Source organism: Oncorhynchus tshawytscha, linkage group LG18 (assembly GCF_018296145.1).
Source record: "Oncorhynchus tshawytscha isolate Ot180627B linkage group LG18, Otsh_v2.0, whole genome shotgun sequence".
In the NCBI taxonomy this organism is placed as follows: domain Eukaryota; kingdom Metazoa; phylum Chordata; class Actinopteri; order Salmoniformes; family Salmonidae; genus Oncorhynchus; species Oncorhynchus tshawytscha.
The window spans coordinates 23415160-23436449 of record NC_056446.1 but is presented as its reverse complement, the minus strand read 5'-3'; the positions used below and the strand labels follow the sequence as shown (position 1 = coordinate 23436449).

The 21290-nt window shown below is 44.0% G+C and overlaps 1 protein-coding gene across 6 annotated transcripts in view; it reads right to left on the bottom strand.

The window, feature by feature from the left end:
- Positions 1-117: 117 nt before the first annotated feature.
- The window catches only part of syne1a (spectrin repeat containing, nuclear envelope 1a), a 132844-nt gene continuing 111671 nt past the window's right edge, over positions 118-21290 (bottom strand). For 4 of the 6 annotated variants that reach the window (XM_042300843.1, XM_042300845.1, XM_042300846.1 and 1 more), the window contains 17 exons: positions 17080-17242; positions 16584-16771; positions 15468-15618; positions 14662-14844; positions 14172-14309; positions 13489-13680; positions 13016-13337; positions 12198-12266; positions 10825-10970; positions 10576-10702; positions 10260-10471; positions 5479-5685; positions 5090-5218; positions 4679-4942; positions 4363-4455; positions 3346-3404; positions 118-1664 (listed from right to left, as the gene is read on the bottom strand). In XM_042300843.1, the coding sequence (XP_042156777.1) occupies positions 1397-1664; positions 3346-3404; positions 4363-4455; positions 4679-4942; positions 5090-5218; positions 5479-5685; positions 10260-10471; positions 10576-10702; positions 10825-10970; positions 12198-12266; positions 13016-13337; positions 13489-13680; positions 14172-14309; positions 14662-14844; positions 15468-15618; positions 16584-16771; positions 17080-17242 (2911 nt within the window). In that variant the 3' untranslated portion in view covers positions 118-1396. The remainder of the gene's footprint in view (positions 1665-3345; positions 3405-4362; positions 4456-4678; positions 4943-5089; positions 5219-5478; positions 5686-10259; positions 10472-10575; positions 10703-10824; positions 10971-12197; positions 12267-13015; positions 13338-13488; positions 13681-14171; positions 14310-14661; positions 14845-15467; positions 15619-16583; positions 16772-17079; positions 17243-21290) is intronic. The other 2 variants (XM_042300844.1, XM_042300847.1) reach the window with 1 other exon arrangement.

Below are 21290 nucleotides of genomic sequence, written 5' to 3'. Positions count from 1 at the left end.
TTATTTTACAAAGAATAATCAATACTGTAAATATTTGATGTATCTATTATATTTAAGTTACTGTCTGGCATTTGTGTTATTCAGTAATGCAAACTCAAAGGAATACAAAAACTAATATTTAATATGTACTGTATTTTATTATGCAAAGAGAGAGTATTATTCATTAGCTCAGCATTAGCAAACTGTACATACATAAATAACCATTTCATTTTTCATTGTTTTTACAGTTTCATTTTTGAACAGCCCAGTGATTTAGATGTCTCCATCCAGTTAGGATCATCATCATCATCGTTATTATTACAAAGCACACTATATGACATCCATCTACTTAACACTACCAGTGATTGTTTGGCTTTTTTTTTAAAGCAAGGGATTTCAAGTGCATGCTAATAAAACAAAAATAACTGCCATATTCAAAGGCATTTCAAACATCACTATACAAATCACCTGAATCTTACAAGTCAGTTTACTGGTTTCTTCTTGTTGCATCGATTGTTTTGCTTTAAAACACTGAAATAATATTGACGTTAAATACTTGTCTTGGCCCGAGGAGGAAGACGTCGGCCATCTTGTGGACGGCTTCAGTGCAGTACCTTCATTCAATAGCGCTCAGTGGGATTCCATTAAACGGACGTGACTGGCATACCAACCCATAACTCGAATCCTAAAGTTCACCCTAATCTTAACCAAACTTCTAACCTTAACCCTAAACTAACTATAACTATAACCAATTAGGTATTTCAACATGTGTTTGCAGGTCAGTCATGTCCCTGTATTTTTCTCCCATGTCAGTGCTCTAGGTTCAGCTTTTAGCTCTATAGGATCTCTAGGACTAATGGGAATGTTCGCTATTCAAACTTCACCGGAAGCCCCCTAGCCTAATTGATTCTAACATCTACCGAATGCTGATTGAGTTAACAAATAAATAGCAGCAGCACTGACACACAGCACAGTCCACTTTGGCTCCCAACATATAAGTAGTGCTGTGTTTTTTCTTCAGACTCAAGACGTTTCCTCTGAAACTGTAAAAAATAAAATACAGATTACTATAAAGAATACAAAACTAATAGAGATTTGTTTTGGATATAAGGGGATCAACAAGGTATAGGTCCATTCATCTTGTAGATGGTTGTTGAACAACATGTTTCATATAGAGGCTGTTTAGGCCATGTAGCCTTGGGATGCTTTTGTTAGTCGGTTGGTTTGTTAGGTGTTTGAGAGTCTAAAATGAGTGAATGTCATCTCTGTGTAGCAGAGGAAGAGAGTCCTGCAGGGAGGGGGAATGTTAATATAATCCAGGAGGTCCTCTTCTATGGGCATGAGTCCACCGGTGTACAGCAGTAGGGGGCATTCATTCAGATGAGAAAGTATTTCTGGAACCAGGAAGTGATGACCCTCATATGGGTGGGGGTCCATTGGTGTAGCGCAGCATGGGGTGGAAGGAGCGGGCAAAGTTGTTGGCATGGTGACAGCTGTAGTCCTCCTCTGTCATGGGCACCAGGCAGGCTAAGCCAATCAGGAGCAGGAGGAGGAGCTGGAGGGGCAGAGCTGCCCTCAGGACCCTCAGGATAAAGGACTGGCCCCTTGGGGGGCACGAGGAGGAGGACGAGGGGACCAGGGGGAAGTCAGAACGGGAGGAAGCGCAGCCAGCGCCGCTCTGAGAGCTGGTCAGGGAGAGAGAGAACGGCATTAGACACACCAGAAATAGCAGAGTAGGATTTTAGACACAGGAACACACATATACACACACATGAGTAAAAACTGTATAGAGGTATGATACCGTGAAAAGGGTTAAGATCGTAACAAACAACACACCAGAGTAAGCATACCAATCACACACAAGGTTACTCAAACACTACAGAGAAAAGGTTACACACACTCATGCACAAACCAAAGCAGCAATTTCTACGCACATAATCTCTCCTATGCACAGGGAACATGAAGTAAAATCCCTCCTAGCTGTCTCAGTCTTGTTTTTCTCACTGAGTGAGAAACCCTGGCCGTACAGCCGACTGTGTGAGAGTTCAATGCCACGTCTCATTCCGAGCAGAGACCGCTGTACCAGAGACCCCTCCAGAGACTCACAGAGAAGGAGCCAAGAGGAGAGAGGAACGCTGCGTTCCTCCACCTGGCCTCATCCTCACAGGGCTGCCTGGTGGCCTGGGGGAGGAAGCTGTTAGCAGTCTGTCTGTCTGAAGGCCCTCCACACCCTATGTCTCTATCTACATGTCTATCTCTCATTAATAGTTTAAATTAATGGTGGGAGCATTATGATGTGTGTTTTACCTCAGCAGCCCTACCTCAGGAGATCCACAGTTTGGGGCCGCAAAGAACCCCCTGATCTCCATGGCAACCTCGTCTACTAGATTTCAATTTCCGAAGCCAATTAGTAAGTAACAGGGAGCTAGCAGAGCCTGGGCCTGTTCATACAATGGAGCCCATCAGCCCCAACAGAGCCTCATTACCTTTTCTCGACCACTCATCCCTGAACTAATTTAGGGCCAGGCTTCAACCCGGCCTACATGTCATTATTAGGATCCATTTAATAGAAAGCGCGGAGTGAAGACTCAAAAGAACAAAGAGAGCAGTACAGAGGTGGGTGGGTTATTAGTACGGCGGTGAGAGGGGGATGAAGGGAAAATAGAGATGGAGAGAAAGGAAGGAGGAAGAGATTCAGACAGTTCATTACAGCAGATAGCTAGTTTTCTATTAAGAGAAAGAGAGGAATAGAGGGAGGGAAAGTGACTAAGAAAAAAATCAGATGGCAAAGTGAGTCAGCAAAGAAGAGGGGGGTGAAACAGATACTGTATATTCAGATAATGCCATCTAGTGGGTGAGAAATAACTACAGGGATTAGTGGTGCCAGATAGGTGAGCAGTAAAAAGATGACAGACAAGCGTTGGCAGCATCGTTCAGACAGCAGAGCACAGCAGCAGAGAGCAATGAAAGAACAGAAAACGTTCCACTTTCATTCAATAAAGGAAGAAAGGAATCCCCTGAACTAGGTGATTCACGACTTTTAACAGCTGGCTTGGTTACGTCGCTTCTAGAAGGAAGGAAGATCATGGAACTCATATGGGCCAACGTTGGGGAAGTTTGGAGGGTTAAAGAGGATGCATCAATTGTCAACAGATAAGAGAGGCAGAAGAGGACCTATCAGAGGACCTATCACAGCTTCTGCCCTAACGAACTGGTTTAGATTCGGTTTCCTAACCATATAGAGGATGCATAGAGTATAATTGATTTGAATGATTGACTGATTGGGTTAATAATTTGTACAGGTACAAAGTATGCAGTCATGGTTCCATCATCCTCCCATGGTTCTAGAGTCCAGGAGAGAGGTACCTGTGATGTGGGCCGCTCTCGGGGGGTCCTGGGTGGGCATGACTACTTTTGCCCCGGGGCTGTACCACGCAATGAGCAGGACGGGGGTAAAAGAAAGAAAGAATGGTTCAGTCCGGAGCAAATAAACACCAAGCTTCAGATGAAAAAAACAACCAACAAATAACAGAAAGAGCAGTAACATCAATAGAACACCAACAACTAAAGAGCAGCAACAACATCCATGATGGTGATAGGAGTATCAAGAAACCGGGCTTTTCACATTGGATTGTTTAAGAATTACAATTACAACAATTCATTTACAGATATGTTCATCAAACATACTGTATATTAGCATCTATAGGTGGCTAGAAAATACATGAAATGTTGTTATCCTGTTCATTTGACATGTTTATTTGTTGCCAATGATTAGTAATGCTTCGGGATTTTATTAATACATGATGATGATGATATAGTGGCGTTACAGTGGGCTGTAATGACTAGAAGCATTGATGTTTATAATTAGTTGCAATTACGCTACTGGCGAACACTACAATTCTCCTCTAAAAAGTGTCAGTTAGTGAAAAGCCAGTGTTTCTTGTGCATTTTTGGCTACGCAGATCTACATGGTGAAGGTAGCAAAAACCCATCTCAAAGAACAACAGCTTGTGGGGCAACATATTCCTTAGTGGTGTAGCGTCATATTAGCAGGGCAGCAATAAAGCAATCTATAAACAAAGGGTAAAACGCAACGTCAATGAATTGCCTAAATTAACTGAATGAAAACAGAAAGGGCTGGTGGGTGGCTGCGGGGTAAAAGCTGGGGTAGAGAGTTGTCCTGTGGGGTTAGCATGCATTGGGAGAGGGAAAGGGGGTGACATTTTGGGTTAAGAATAACATTTGGGAGATCACTCGATAAATCGGTCAGGGTGAATCGCTATTTCCCTAAGCAGTATACCCCACACTAATGACTTTCTACACACATAACAGCCCCCGGTAAAGGACTGTGACATCCTAGATAGGTACAAAGGGAGACATTACCGATCGCCGGCGACTCGTTGAGGTCCCCTCTGAGACGGGGCTGGTGGATCCAGAGATGTCAGATTTGTCCACAGCAGACAAAGGCAGCGAGTCCTACAAAGGATCAATAATATGGACAAGGACAGACAGTCAGTCTGAAGACGAGTCTTTATTTTTCTCTTGATGCTCATCCGGACACACACGGTGCATTTCACTATTTTATTCACTAGTACTAACTAGTTACCTGGAGAGTGATTGTCATAATGGTTGCACTAAAAAGCCCACACTATAAATGTATGTGATACGGCTGTAGGTCTTATGTGCATTTTCCTCTGACCTGTGTGTCCATGGTTTCCAGTCTCCTCTCCAGGCCCTCCAGGTCAGTGCTGACCTCCCGGAGGAGCAGCCGCAGCCTGTTCCCGATCACATGCACCTTCTCCTGGGCCTCCAGATGCTCACTACCCTGGAGCTGGTTCTGGGCCTGCTCTGCAGCCTGGGGTTGGCTTTGGGACGTGGCCTGGGTGTGGACAAGCAGCTGGGCTGAGAGCTCTTGGAGGGAGGAAGCCTTCTGCTGGGAGTCCAGCAGCTCACACTTGATTTGCTGGAGGTGAATGGGGGAGGAGGTGAGGGGTAGTGGTAAATATAATTGATTTGGGCTAGGCTACAACCCTTTAGGATATTGGTATTTTGAGAGGATAAACAGATTTGGAGTGTTGCCCACAGTTTGTGTGTATTGAGTGGAAAGTACCGTGAGTGTTCTGTGGTGAGCCCGTAGTGTTTCACGGTCGAGCCTGGGGGGGATGGGGACAACCTCGTTCCTCCTACGGTCAATGTTCTCCAACCACAACAGCAGACCGTGGCTCAGCTCATGGAACTCCTAGAGAGAGAGAGAAGAGAGAGAAGAGAGAAGAGAGAAGAGAGAGAGAGAGAGAGAGAGAGAGAGAAGAGAGAAGAGAGAAGAGAGAGAAGAGAGATGAGAGAGAGAAGAGAGAAGAGAGAAGAGAGAAGAGAGAGAGAGAGAGAGAGAGAGAGAGAGAGAGAGAAGAGAGAGAGAGATTGCAGATGATTAACAGACAGAATAACACAGGTTTCTTTTATGTGTGTGTCTTAACGTTTACATGTAAGTGTTTGTTGTACCTGACACTGCATCAGGGCCCTCTGTAGCTCTGCCCTCCAGTCCTCCAGCGATGAGCCCAGCCAATCCCAGCGTGAGTTCATCTCCTTCAGCCCGTCCCTCAGCTCCCACGCCTCCTTTGAGTCGGGATCTGATTGGAGGAAGTCAGCGCTGCTCAGGTTGATTGACAGGACCTGGGACTTGTGGCCGTCCATGGCCTTCTGAAGCTCCTGGAAGAGTGGAGAGGATAAATGAGTGACTGTGTGTGTTTGGCTGTTTGTTTGTAAGTATTTGTGTAATTGTTATGAATACGTGTTGGACCGTATGGGAATGTTTACCACGTGCATATACACTATGTGTAACACTATCAGTATAATGTATAATAAATATAATAAAGGGAGATGTACTGTAGGTAGACTGACCCATACTTCCCAGTACTGGTTTACAGTAGTTATAAATAGGCTTGGTGATGACAGAGCAGAGCTAGTACAGGAGCACTAACAGTAGGTGTCAGTAAACTAGGTGTAGGTTAGCGAACCCCACCAGACTTCAGATCAGACGGCCTATTTATAGTCTGTTGACATCCTTGGGTCTGATGTGTAACAGACTACAGCAGCTGGGGTGATGTGTTACAGACTACAGCAGCTGGTCTGATGTGTTACAGACTACAGCAGCTGGGGTGATGTGTTACAGACTACTGTAGCTGGTCTGATGTGTTACAGACTACAGCAGCTGGAATGTGTGATGTGTTACAGACTACAGCTGCTGGGCTGTGTGTTACAGACTACAGCAGCTGGGCTGTCTGATGTGTTACAGACTACAGCAGCTGGAATGTGTGATGTGTTACAGACTACAGCTGCTGGGCTGTGTGTTACAGACTACAGCATATAGGCTGTCTAATGTGTTACAGACGACAGCAGATAGGCTGTCTGATGTGTTACAGACTACAGCATATAGGCTGTCTAATGTGTTACAGACTACAGCAGATAGGCTGTCTGATGTGTTACAGACTACAGCATCTGGCCTGTCTGATGTGTTACAGACTACAGCATCTGGCCTGTCTGATGTGTTACAGACTACATCAGATAGCCTGTCTGATGTGTTACAGACTACAGCATCTGGCCTGTCTGATGTGTTACAGACTACAGCATCTGGCCTGTCTGATGTGGTACAGACTACAGCATATAGGCTGTCTAATGTGTTACAGACTATAGCAGATAGGCTGTCTGATGTGTTACAGACTACAGCATCTGGCCTGTCTGATGTGTTACAGACTACAGCATATAGGCTGTCTAATGTGTTACAGACTATAGCAGATGGCCTGTCTAATGTGTTACAGACTACAGCATCTGGCCTGTCTGATGTGTTACAGACTACAGCAGCTGGGCTGTCTGATGTGTTACAGACTACAGCTGCTGGGCTGTGTCATGTGTTTCTACTTTCTACTTTTAAACTCAGACAAAACAGAGATGCTTGTTCTAGGTCCCAAGAAACAAAGAGATCTTCTGTTGAATCTGACAATTAATCTTAATGGTTGTACAGTCGTCTCAAATAAAACTGTGAAGGACCTCGGCGTTACTCTGAACCCTGATCTCTCTTTTGAAGAACATATCAAGACCATTTCTACGTAACATTGCAAAAATCAGAAACTTTTTGTCCAAAAATGATGCAGAAACATTAATCCATGCTTTTGTCACTTCTAGGTTAGACTACTGCAATGCTCTACTTTCCGGCTACCCGGATAAAGCACTAAATAAACTTCAGTTAGTGCTAAATACGGCTGCTAGAATCCTGACTAGAACCAAAAAATGTGATCATATTACTCCAGTGCTAGCCTCCCTACACTGGCTTCCTGTCAAGGCAAGGGCTGATTTCAAGGTTTTACTGCTAACCTACAAAGCATTACATGGGCTTGCTCCTACCTATGTCTCTGATTTGGTCCTGCCGTACATACCTACACGTACGCTACGGTCACAAGACGCAGGCCTCCTAATTGTCCCTAGAATTTCTAAGCAAACAGCTGGAGGCAGGGCTTTCTCCTATAGAGCTCCATTTTTATGGAATGGTCTGCCTACCCATGTAAGAGACGCAAACTCTGTCTCAACCTTTAAGTCTGTACTGAAGACTCATCTCTTCAGTGGGTCATATGATTGAGTGTAGTCTGGCCCGGGAGTGGGAAGGTGAACGGAAAGGCTCTGGAGCAACGAACCGCCCTTGCTGTCTCTGCCTGGCCGGTTCCCCTCTTTCCACTGGGATTCTCTGCCTCTAACCCTATTACAGGGGCTGAGTCACTGGCTTACTGGGGCTCTTTCATATCGTCCCTAAGGAGGGGTGCGTCACTTGAGTGGGTTGAGTCACTGATGTGATCTTCCTGTCTGGGTTGGCGCCCCCCTTGGGTTGTGCCGGGGCAGAGATGTTTGTGGGCTATACTCGGCCTTGTCTCAGGATGGTAAGTTGGTGGTTGAAGATATCCCTCTAGTGGTGTGGGGGCTGTGCTTTGGCAAAGTGGGTGGGGTTATATCCTTCCTGTTTGGCCCTGTCCGGGGGTGTCCTCGGATGGGGCCACAGTGTCTCCTGACCCCTCCTGTCTCAGCCTCCAATATTTATGTGTCGGGGGGCTAGGGTCAGTTTGTTATATCTGGAGTACTTCTCCTGTCCTATTCGGTGTCCTGTGTGAATTTAAGTGTGCTCTCTCTAATTCTCTCTTTCTCTCTTTCTTTCTCTCTCTCGGAGGGCCTGAGCCCTAGGACCATGCCTCAGGACTACCTGACAGGATGACTCCTTGCTGTCCCCAGTCCACCTGGCCATGCTGCTGCTCCAGTTTCAACTGTTCTGCCTTATTATTATTGGACCATGCTGGTCATTTATGAACATTTGAACATCTTGGCCATGTTCTGTTATAATCTCCACCCGGCACAGCCAGAAGAGGACTGGCCACCCCACATAGCCTGGTTCCTCTCTAGGTTTCTTCCTAGGTTTTGGCCTTTCTAGGGAGTTTTTCCTAGCCACCATGCTTCTACACCTGCATTGCTTGCTGTTTGGGGTTTTAGGCTGGGTTTCTGTACAGCACTCTGAGATATCAGCTGATGTACGAAGGGCTATATAAATACATTTGATTTGATTTGATGTGTTACAGACTACAGCAGCTGGTCTGATGTTTTACAGACTACAGCAGCTGGCCTGTGTGATGTGTTACAGACCACAGCAGCTGGCCTGTCTAATGTGTTACAGACTACAGCAGCTGGTCTGATGTGTAACAGACTACAGCAGCTGGGCTGTGTCATGTGTTACAGACTACAGCAGCTGGACTGTGTGATGTGTTACAGACTACAGCAGCTGGACTGTGTGATGTGTTACAGACTACAGCAGCTGGAATGTGTGATGTGTTACAGACTACAGCAGCTGGCCTGATGTGTTACAGACCACTGTAGCTGGTCTGATGTGTTACAGACTACAACAGCTGGGCTGTGTGATGTGTTACAGACTACAGCAGCTGGAATGTGTGATGTGTTACAGACTATAGCGGCTGGTCTGATGTGTTACAGACCACTGTAGCTGGTCTGATGTGTTACAGACTACAGCAGCTGGTCTGATGTGTTACAGACCACTGTAGCTGGTCTGATGTGTTACAGACTACAACAGCTGGGCTGTGTGATGTGTTACAGACTACAGCAGCTGGTCTGATGTGTTACAGACTACAGTAGCTGGTCTGATGTGTTACAGACCACAGCAGCTGGTTTGATGTGTTACAGACTACAGCAGCTGGTCTAATGTGTTACAGACTACAGCAGCTGGGCTGTGCGATGTGTTACAGACTGCAGCAGCCGGTCTGATGTGTAACAGACTGCAGCAGCTGGTCTGATGTGTTACAGACTGCAGCAGCTGGTCTGATGTGTTACAGACTGCAGCAGCTGGTCCGATGTGTTCCAGACTGCAGCAGCTGGTCTGATGTGTTACAGACTGCAGCAGCTGGTCTGATGTGTAACAGACTACAGCAGCTGGTCTGATGTGTTACAGACTGCAGCAGCTGGTCTGATGTGTTACAGACTGCAGCAGCTGGTCTGATATGTAACAGACTACAGCAGCTGGGGTGATGTGTAACAGACTACAGCAGCTGGGGTGATGTGTAACAGACTACAGCAGCTGGTCTGATGCGTTACAGACTACAACAGCTGGGCTGTGTGATGTGTTACAGACTACTGCAGCTGGCCTGTCTGATGTATTACAGACTACAGCAGCTGGTCTGATGTGTTACAGACTACAGCAGCTGGTCTAATGTGTTACAGACTACAGCAGCTGGGCTGTGCGATGTGTTACAGACTACAGCAACTGGTCTGATGTGTTACAGACTGCAGCAGCCGGTCTGATGTGTAACAGACTGCAGCAGCTGGTCTGATGTGTTACAGACTGCAGCAGCTGGTCTGATGTGTTACAGACTGCAGCAGCTGGTCTGATGTGTTACAGACTGCAGCAGCTGGTCTGATGTGTTACAGACTACAGCAGCTGGTCTGATGTGTTACAGATTGCAGCAGCTGGTCTGATGTGTAACAGACTACAGCAGCTGGGGTGATGTGTAACAGACTACAGCAGCTGGGGTGATGTGTAACAGACTACAGCAGCTGGGATGATGTGTAACAGACTACAGCAGCTGGGGTGATGTATTTGTACTATATAGGTCTCTGCCTGGGCACTGGACCAGCAGGCTCGTGATTACACTGTACATAGGTATGGGAAATCATAGAGACCATGGGTATCATGTGGCACATAGATGCAAATGGTATACATAAGATGCACGCACACACACCTTGAGCTTTCTGATCCTCTGTTGGATGGTGTGTATGTCTGTGCTGAGGTCTAGCACCCGTAGCTGTCCCAGCTCTGCCTCTGCCTCGCACAGCCATGCCCCCATGGTCTGCAGGTCTGAGATCAGCTGGTGACACTGCTGCAGGTTCTGCTTCTGTCTGTGTTTGTCCCTCAGAGACCGAGCCTGGATCAGCTCCCAGCGCTCAATCACACCTTGGGGAGAGATGTAACACAGTTTCAGTTGACTCATCCCTCATTATTGATTATAATAAGCGAGAGAGAGTGTGTGTATGTGTGTTTGTGTGTGTATCACCAACCTGCACTCTGGCTGTCTGTGCTGGTGGGGTTGGTGAGTCCTGGCATGTCATCATCCTCCTCAGTCAGCTGTCCTCCAGCCCTCTTCACTGCATCTATACTGCCCCGACACTCTCCCATCAGACGCATCTACAACAGACAGGGAACATAGTGTTATCATGCTACGACATGACATTTGGGTTTTTCTGTATATTTCTTACAGTTTTAGCCATACTATTACTAGGAGATTTTCTGAGAGAGAAAGCCCTCACATAGCCCATGTAAGTCGAGTCCAGCTCAGGGCTGGTGCTGGCCTGGCCACTGCAGGCAGCCGCCTCTCCCTGCTGGACAGAGTAGCGGCCAGAGTCCACAGCCTGGTCCAACTGTCTCAGGTGGGCCTCCAGCTGACCTGGCTCACCTGTGGGGTCAGGAGGGGGTCAGCCAACGAGGAGAGAGAATTCTCTGGGGGTTTGTTTTTTGCCAGTCTACAATTTCATATTGACAAACAGTAGTGGTAGATACTGGCAGACTGGTCCACCTTTGAGAACATGCTCATAATGGAAAAAACAAGCAATGTTAAAAGTTAGTCCGTGTTGAAAAACTGCAAACAAAGAAGGAAAAGTAGGTGGTTTATATGATCAGTTGCGTGATGTGATACCAATAAAGGTGAATGGAAAAGTGCTTTAGCATGCTATTGTGTATACATTCTTATATGGTGTATACATTCTCATATGGTGTATACATTCTTATATGGTGTATACATTCTTATATGGTGTATACATTCTCATATGGTGTATACATTCTTATATGGTGTATACATTCTCATATGGTGTATACATTCTTATATGGTGTATACATTCTTATATGGTGTATACATTCTCATATGGTGTATACATTCTCATATGGTGTATACATTCTTATATGGAAAAATACATTCTTATATGGTGTATACATTCTTATATGGTGTATACATTCTCATATGGTGTATACATTCTTATATGGTGTATACATTCTCATATGGTGTATACATTCTTATATGGTGTATACATTCTCATATGGTGTATACATTCTTATATGGTGTATACATTCTCATATGGTGTATACATTCTTATATGGTGTATACATTCTCATATGGTGTATACATTCTCATATGGTGTATACATTCTTATATGGTGTATACATTCTTATATGGTGTATACATTCTTATATGGTGTATACATTCTTATATGGTGTATACATTCTCATATGGTGTATACATTCTTATATGGTGTATACATTCTTATATGGTGTATACATTCTTATATGGTGTATACATTCTCATATGATGTATACATTCTCTTATGGTGTATACATTCTTATACGGTGTATATATTCTTGAATGATGATTGTGCATGCAACAATGGTGAATGATGCATGCTATGTTGATTTACCGCAGTTGAACAGGCATGTTAGTATATTTAGTTTTGTGATATGTTATTGACATGCGATGATAAATTACACATATGCCTCGTTTGCTCATCATACTTTATTAACATGCTATGGTAAATTATATGGTATTTGTGCTTAAGCACGTTAGCATGCTATGGTAAATTGTATGGTATTTGTGCTTAAGCACGTTAGCATGCTAGTGTGGCTAGTTGCCTACCAGAGGAGGATCTCAGTGTGCTCTCTGTCAGTTTTATATAGGCCTCTGGGCTTTCTGGTATAACTACATCTGCAAAGAGAGATATGCACAGTCCTCACAATTAGAACAAGGGACATTGGACAAGTATGTAGTGTGTATAGGTTTAATTGTATGCTTTTTTCATCCTATTACTCTTAATTTCACATGTTTGAGAACTGGTAATATATTTAATGCTGGTGTAGATGCCTGGGCTTTTTAAATGCTACAAATATCCTAAGTAAACGATCACTTTGATGGGAGAACTTCTTGCAGTATATCCTTGTTATTATTTTTGTTGTTTGTATAACAGTGAGTTCCCCTTGGACATCTATAAAACACTTATCAATAAAGTATTGATCTGTCCATCTCCAGCAGCAGTCTGTAGTGGTATTATACTAACCTGACAACACAGCGGCAGTCTGTAGTGGTATTATACTAACCTGACAACACAGCGGCAGTCTGTAGTGGTATTATACTAACCTGACAACACAGCAGCAGTCTGTAGTGGTATTATACTAACCTGACAACACAGCGGCAGTCTGTAGTGGTATTATACTAACCTGACAACACAGCGGCAGTCTGTAGTGGTATTATACTAACCTGACAACACAGCGGCAGTCTGTAGTAGTATTATACTAACCTGACAACACAGCGGCAGTCTGTAGTAGTATTATACTAACCTGACAACACAGCGGCAGTCTGTAGTAGTATTATACCAACCTGACAACACAGCGGCAGTCTGTAGTAGTATTATACTAACCTGACAACACAGCGGCAGTCTGTAGTGGTATTATACTAACCTGACAACACAGCGGCAGCCGACCTGAGGTACTCCTCCTCCTGCTCCTGTCCTCTGCCCCTTTCTGACCCCAGACCCCGCCCTCCAGCACTCTCAAGCCCCCGGCTCAGGTCGTAGTCGTGGTCCCACTCCAGTGGGATAGAGTCCATGCTGGCTGGGGTGTCGCGGCCCGAGCGGTCCGCCTGTGGGGGGAGGACAGAGCCCGAGGTGGGGAGACTGGAGGGGCAGGGGAGAGAGGAGTCACCCCACTGCAGGTCAGAGAGATCAGCCGACTCGTCCATGTCCAGATCTCGGTCAGAACAGTCTAGTTCATCATCGGCAAGCTGAAGGGAAGGAGAGGGGGAGTGAGTGTGTACGTTTGTATGCGCGTGCTAGGTGTGTGTACGAGGTTATGATAGTTATATCATATTGGCAAATGGCCCATATCTTCTTGTAGTGTGTGTGTGTGTTCTGTAAGCAAAAGACATTACTCACAGGCAGGCGTGTCAGCTTCTTGTAGTATCTGTCGACACGTCCAAACACCTCCTGCCAGTACCTCTGTAGCTCCTCCAGTTCCTCCTCTAGAACAGCACCATCCAGAGGCTCACTCTTCTCTATCAGGGCCTCCCCCTGCCTGAACACCAGCTCAATCTGCCCTGTGTTCAGAGAGATCTCCTGCTGGAACGCCTGAACACACACACACACAGAGGGCAAAGGTCAGGGGTTAGACGTTTCAGTATGTTTCCAAGGGGAATCGGGGAAATGCTTTTATCTCTATTTGTTATGCCAGTTAAATCCGTCATGGGAGGATACTAGTTACATACAGCACAGGAGGAGACCAAGTCAGATAGTTAAATTGCCAAGCCGTCATAGAGAGTTCATTCAAACTCAAAAAACATTGAAAATATAGCATTCAAATTCACATACACATACTCGAATGCACGCACGTATGCATGCACACTCGGGACACACTGTTCTTACCACAGGAGGTTGGTGGCACCTTAATTGGGGATGACGGGCTCATGGTAATGACTGGAGTGGAATCAGTGGAACGGTATCAAATACATCAAACACATCATGGTTTCCATGGTTTCCATGTGTTTGATGCCATTCCATTTGATCCATTCCAGACATTAGTATGAGCTGTCCTACCCCCAGCAGCCTCCACTGGTTCTTACCCTTAGCTGTTTGATCTTAGCCTGAACATCACACTCTGAGAAGTGTTCTATGTTGGTGAGCTGCAGGTCCATCTCAGTGAGCCACACCAGGATGCTGTCTCTAGCTGTCTCAAACTCCTCCCTCTGACCAATGAAGTGCTGAGAGAACACACAGAGAGTGAAACAGTGTTATAGGGCTGTTTAATAACTAGATTAAAACAGTGTTATAGGTCTGTTTAATAACTAGACTAAAACAGTGTTATAGGTCTGTTTAATATCTAGACTAAAACAGTGTTATAGGTCTGTTTAATAACTAGACTAAAACAGTGTTATAGGTCTGTTTAATAACTAGACTAAAACAGTGATCAGAGTGAAACTAAGTATTTGTGAGTTTCTACTCTTTTATCTTCACAACAAAATGATGTGATAAATCTTGACCTGACCAGGCTCTGCTATATCATCACCATGTTTCATAACATATGTTATGACATCATGACATTTCCCAGCATACCTTGAGCCTGCGCAGGATGGAGGCAACCCTCTTCTGCAGGTTGTCCCAGCGCCGGTTCCCATCATGCACCATTTCACGGAGGCGGCAGGAGGAGTCTGTGCGGTTCTCTCTGGCCAGTCGGCGGTACTGCTTATTGATCAGTTCCAGCTGGGTCAGAAACTCCTGGACCTGCCTCTGGAAGGCCTAGGACACACACATGATCAGAATGAAGATTTTATACAAATACTGTACACATACAAAATAAAATACAAAGTAAAGGTAAGGTTGGTGGTCTCAGTATGTGTAATTGGTTGATTATTTTGACCCAACAACGGTTTCAAGTAAGCCTGTGGTATTCTGGGATGACACTGACACATGACCCCATTGGCCCTGGTCAGCTACTGCAGGAAAAATGTGACGGCCAGCAAAGACAGATTCCAGTAATCTGATCTCCCCCTTCTCTTACTCTGCACTCTCTCACTTTACCCCATATGCCCCCTCCCCCTTCACTTTGCACTGTACACACACGCTCTCTCATTCTTACTTCATCTCTCGATCTCTCTTCCTACCCTGTCTTTACAACTATTTAAACTCTTCCCCTCCTTTCCTTCCTTTTTCTCTGCCCACAACCGCTCTCTAACCTGTACCTCAAACTTCAACAGCTCTCTAACCTGTACCTCAAACTTCAACCGCTCTCTAACCTGTACCTCAAACTTCAACCGCTCTCTAACCTGTACCTCAAACTTCAACAGCTCTCTAACCTGTACCTCAAACTTCAACCGCTCTCTAACCTGTACCTCAAACTTCAACCACTCTCTAACCTGTACCTCAAACTTCTTGAGCTCCTCCTTTGCGATGGTGTATAGAACTCCAGAGGAGTTGGGAAGAGCAGCCGTCCTCTCTGAGGTCTTCAGCCACTCCTCAAACCGAGAGAAGTCATCCAGAAACTTCTGCCACAGCCTCCACGTCTCCTCAATCCTACAAGAAGATGAGAGAGTGACGTTTGATACACACTTAGGGTTGCAAGGGAACGGTATACTACTGGAAACTTTTAAGTTTACCAGTAAACTACCAGAATTTTGATAACTTTCAAGGAATATGTGGAATGTTATTAGATGGCATCTAGTGGCCTTTTTGGGTACTTCAGATTATCACAGGTGTCTGTAATTATCTCTGGCCCTCTGTGTGGCCTTATCACATGTAAAATATATTTAACAAATCTAATAGAGATTATTTTAAAATAAAATATAGAATGACAAAGTTGTAAAACATTATCCTTAAAATAAACCATCAACTTAGTGAATGCCGTTGGTGTTTAATATGAGAGTTTCAGCATGAAATATATATCTATTTTTTTACTCTTTTATTTATTTTACTATGTCATTATGTCTTTGTTATAAATATTTTGTGTGAAAAAAAGACAATATTTGAAAGAGTTATTTTAAAATAATGGCATTGTTTATTAGAATTGATTTATTTTTCATTAATTAGGCAATTTTCACTTTAACCATATGGCCTATTTCCTAGAAACTCATGGAAGATATGAACACATATTTACAAAATGACTACTATTTATGAAAGTTTTTCAAAAAATGTATTCAGGTATAAATGACCAAAGTTACCATAGATTGCAATAGATATCCTGTTAATTACCAAAATTACAGAAGAATACTTATTTTCCACCATAATTTGCAAATAAATAAATTAAAAATCCTACAATGTGATTTTCTGGATTTTTTGTCTGTCATTGTTGAAGTGTACCTATGATGAAAATTACAGGCCTCTCTCATCTTTTTAAGTGGGAGAACTTGCACAATTGGTGGCTGACTAAATAAGTTTTTGCCCCACTGTATGTACTGTGTGTGTGTGTGTGTGTGTGTGTGTGTGTGTGTGTGTGTGTGTGTGTGTGTGTGTGTACTGTACTGTATGTGTATAGGACCCACTTGAGCCTCCTTTCCATGGACATGGCACAGATGTTCCTCCAGCGTCGGTCCAGGCCCCTGGTGGCCTGCTGGATGGAGTCACACTCTGTCTCCGTAGAACAGGCGTCACAGTCATGTAGCAACACTTCACACAGGTTCAACACAGACGCCACGCCTGTACTGTGCTTCTCTATGTCCCGCTGAATGTCCTGGAGGTGGAGAAAGGGGAAGGCAGAGAGAGAAGAAAGATGAGGATGGATGGAGAAAGGGATGAAGAGTGGGTAATATTGGAGGGTTGAGGACAGGAACAGAAACAGTGGGTGAGAAAAAAAAACACTGTCTTGAAATACCATAAAGACCTCACTTGGGCGATGACTTTCTACCCTGTTGCATCATCACCAGTTGTTCAGATGTTTACCACGTACTTTAGGAAATAAATCAAACCACATGATCTGATTATGTAGCTAGCCTTGCCTGCCTGTCTGTCTCTTTCAGAGTGAGTGTGTGTTCCTCCTACCTGCTGCTGGTTGAGTTTCCTCTGTATCTCCTGCGCGTCACAGGTGTCGTAGACGAGAGGTCTGGTCAGCTCTGTCTCGATGTGAGCGAGCCAGGAGCGCAGACTGCACATGTTCTTATCCAGCTGCTGCACCGCAACCAGCGTCTCCCTCAACTTCTTCACCCTGAGAGAGAGATTCAGTCATGTTAGATTCAGTCAGTCACCCTCCATACAAACAAACTAAATACTACCAGAACTTCATTCTACTACATTCTACTACAGAAATCTTACCTACTGTATGTAGTCATACAATCACTGAAGATATCGACCATAACCACAAAAAAATACAACAACAACTCAACAACCAAGAAGCAACCGTAACAACACAATATCACTCAGCTCCCCCATTATCCATAGTCCTCCAGTAGGAATGAAAGGTAGAGAGGGGGGCCCCAGTACCACAACAAACCATAACCAACATGTCCGCAACCGAGAGGGCTGCAGGAGTGGAAGATGATATCCTGAGGTCAGAAGGGTTTAGGGATATGTTTACAGGACATATTTATGTGAATATTAAACTCCTACTGTAACCCCACATAACATCTGTCTGGGATCCATTTTGGACGTGTGATGCATTACAATCTAAATATGTAAAACGTTTATGGAGGTTGTGAGAAATGGAAAGAATGTCCTCTGATTTTAAATACGCCCATTATAAACTGCCAAAGGAGCAGAGTCAACTCTTCACATTCACACTACTACACCCTTCAAAGTTATGCAGCTCTCTCACATCGTCCCTCCCTGTCACACCAGAAATACTAGTATTGAATGCAGGCAGGAGCCATTCTGTGCTGGATCCACTAATTAAAGTAAATAAGTTGTTACCCATTGGACGTTTTTGGCAGGCCTCTGCCACTTTAGACACCCTATACCACTGTGACTGTGACTGGACAGGAGGCTGTATCACAGACCGGTCTATAGGGGCAGACGATATGGCATTATTATTTCAGCTGTGGATAGCCCATGAGTACTCTGATCTATAAATGGACTGCCTCATCAGAATGTCATCATGCCAGGGAACTCACATCAATCAAATCAAATCTGATTTGTCGGATACACATATTTAGCATATGTATTATGGGTGGAGCGAAATGCTTGTGTTCCTAGCTCCAACAGTGCAGTAATATCTAACGATACACACAAATCTAAAAGTAAAAGAAAGGAATTAAGAAACACATAAATATTATGAAGAGCAATGTCAGAGCGGCATTGACTAGAATACAGTAGAATACAGTACACACAGTGCCTTCGGAATGTATTCAGACCCATTCCCTTTTTCCACATTTTGTTACCGTTACAGCCTTATTTAAAATGGCTCAAATTTGTAAAAATCCTGATCAATCTACACACAATACCCCATAATGACAAAGTGAAAAACAGGTTTTTAGACATTTTTGCAAATGGATATATATTTTTAAACAGAAATACCTTATTTACATAAGTATTCAGACTCTTTGCTATGAGACTCAGTTGCATCCTGTTTCCATTGATAATCCTTAAGATGTTTCTACAACTTGATTGGAGTCCACCTTTGGTAAATTCAAATTGATTGGCCATTATTTGGAAGGCACACACCTGTCTATATAAGGTCTCACAGTTTACAGTGCATGTCAGAGCAAAAACCAAGCCATGAGGTCGAAGGAATTGTCCGTAGAGCTCAGAGACAGGATTGTGTCGAGGCACAGATCTGGGGAAGGGTACCAAAAAATGTCTGCAGTGTTGAAGGTCCCCAAGAACACAGTGTCCTCCATTATTCTTAAATGGAAGAAGTATGGAACCACCAAGACTCTTCCTAGAGCTGGCTGCCTGGCCAAACTGAGCAATCGGGAGAGAAGGGCCTTGGTGAGGGAGGTGACCATGAACCCAATGGTCCCTCTGACAGAGCTCCAGAGTTCCTCTGTGGCGATGGGAGAACCTTCCAGAAGGATAACCATCTCTGCAACACTCCACCAATCAGGCCTTTATGGTAGAGTAGCCAGACTGAAGCCACTCCTCAGTAAAAGGCATATGACAGGCAAAAGGAATCTCAGACCATGAGAAACAAGATTCTCTGTTCTGATGAAACCAAGATGGAACTATTTGGATTGGATGACAAGCGTCACGCCTGGAGGAAACCAGGCACCATCCTTATGGTGAAGCATGGTGGTGGCAGCATCATGCTGAGCGGATGTTTTTCAGCAGCAGGGACTGGGAGACCAGTCAGGATTGAGGGTAAGATGAATGGAGCAAAGTACAGATGAAAACCTGCTCTGGAACACTCAGGACCTCAGGCTGGGGTGAAGTTTCACCTTCCAACAGAACAATGACACTAAGCACACAGCCAAGACAACGGAGGAGTGGCTTCGGAACAAGTCTCTGAATGTCCTTTAGTGGCCCAGCCAGAGCCCCAACTTGAACCCGATCAAACATCTCTGGAGAGACCTGAAAATAGCTGTGCAGCGACCCTCCCCCTCCAACTTGACAGAGCTTGAGAGGATCTGCAGAGAAGAACGAGAGGATCTGCAGAGAAGAATGGGAGAAACTCCCCAAATACAGGTGTGCCAAGCTTGTAGCGTCATACCCAGAAGACTTGAGGCTGTAAACGCTGCCAAAGGTGCTTCAACAAAGTACTGAGTAAAGGGTCTGAATACTTATGTAAATGTGATATTTCAGTTATTTATTTTTCATTCATTTACTAACATTTCTAAAAACCTGTTTTTGCTTTGTCATTATGTGTATTGTATGTCGATGGATGAGGGGAAAAAAAACAATTTAATCAATTTTAGAATAATGCTGTAACGTAACAAAATGTGGAAAAAGTCAAGGGGTCTGAATTCTTTCTGAATTAACATAAATATATATGAAATTAGTAAAACAGTATGTAAACATTTTTAAAGTGACCAAAAGTTGTCAAAAATATAAATAGTAAAGTAAAGTACAGATACCACAAAAAACTACTTAAGCACTACTTTAAAGTATTTTTACATAAGTACTTTACTCCACTGGTAACTGGGTGGTAGCTGGCTAGTGTCAGTGACTAAGTTCAGGGCAGGGTACTAGGTGGAAGCCGGCTAGTGATGGCTATTTAACAGTCAGATGGCATTGAGATAAAAGCTGTTTTTCAGTCTCTCGGTCCCATCTTTGATGCACCTGTATTGACCAAGCCTTCTGGATGATAGTGTGTGAACAGGCCGTGGTGACATAGTTTAGTGGCTCCCAACATTGATACATGCTCTGTATATTAACAATATTATAATCAGTGTTGGGATTAGTTATTTGGGATTAGTTACTTTACAATATTACTTTGTGTGGAAAGTAACATGTTATCTTACTAGTTATTAGTGTTTGATTTGGACTGAAATAGGTGCCGGTATTCATTTTGGGTGTCTGTACTATTTATATTTAGGTGCAGGAGCTCCACAATACTTTTGAGCTAATATTATATAAAATGTGCAGGAGCTCAAGCAGTAGAAATTTGAGGTGCCAGTCAAATCTGTACAGATTTCCTATCTTTTCATTTAAAATCTTTCTCTGGAGCTGCCAATTCTGGATATAAACTGCGTGTAAACTACACGGAACCATAGAGATGTCTAGAGTGCACACTTGCCACTAGGCGGGAAAGACTTCTATGGGCTTTTCTATCACAGAAGCGATCAATAGCAAAGATCAGAGCTGCGCCCTCTATACATTTCTATGGAAAGCAGATGTCATGACATTTGTCCAAACAGCCTTTCCCAGCTTGCCCAGAACTAAATGAGGAAGCAAGTCGAGATCGGATCATGGAAACGCGTCCGGTAGTGATATGATTCTGAAAGTATCATGTTATTTGACAAAGTAACTGTAATAATATTACCCAATTTGAAAGTAATCTGATTACGTAATGTTACCGCCCACACGGATTACAATCAATATCCCTAATATTCTAAATCACCAGCTATTTGCACAAGGTGAAAAGAATATAGCATTGATGTACTGTTTTTGCTTCTCACCGTAAGCAGCTACAGTATGTTTTGAACTGAGTAAAAGTCACTAAGCTATCTCATGCTTCTCTCTTGTTGTTATCCCACTGATGATGACAGAGAAAAGAAAGTTTGACATTGAAAGAGTCTTTGGTCCCCTCAATGACCTTTTAGAGAGCAGAGAAACAACAGCCTATTCATCAACACAGAGAGAAATGTCTCAACATCTATAAC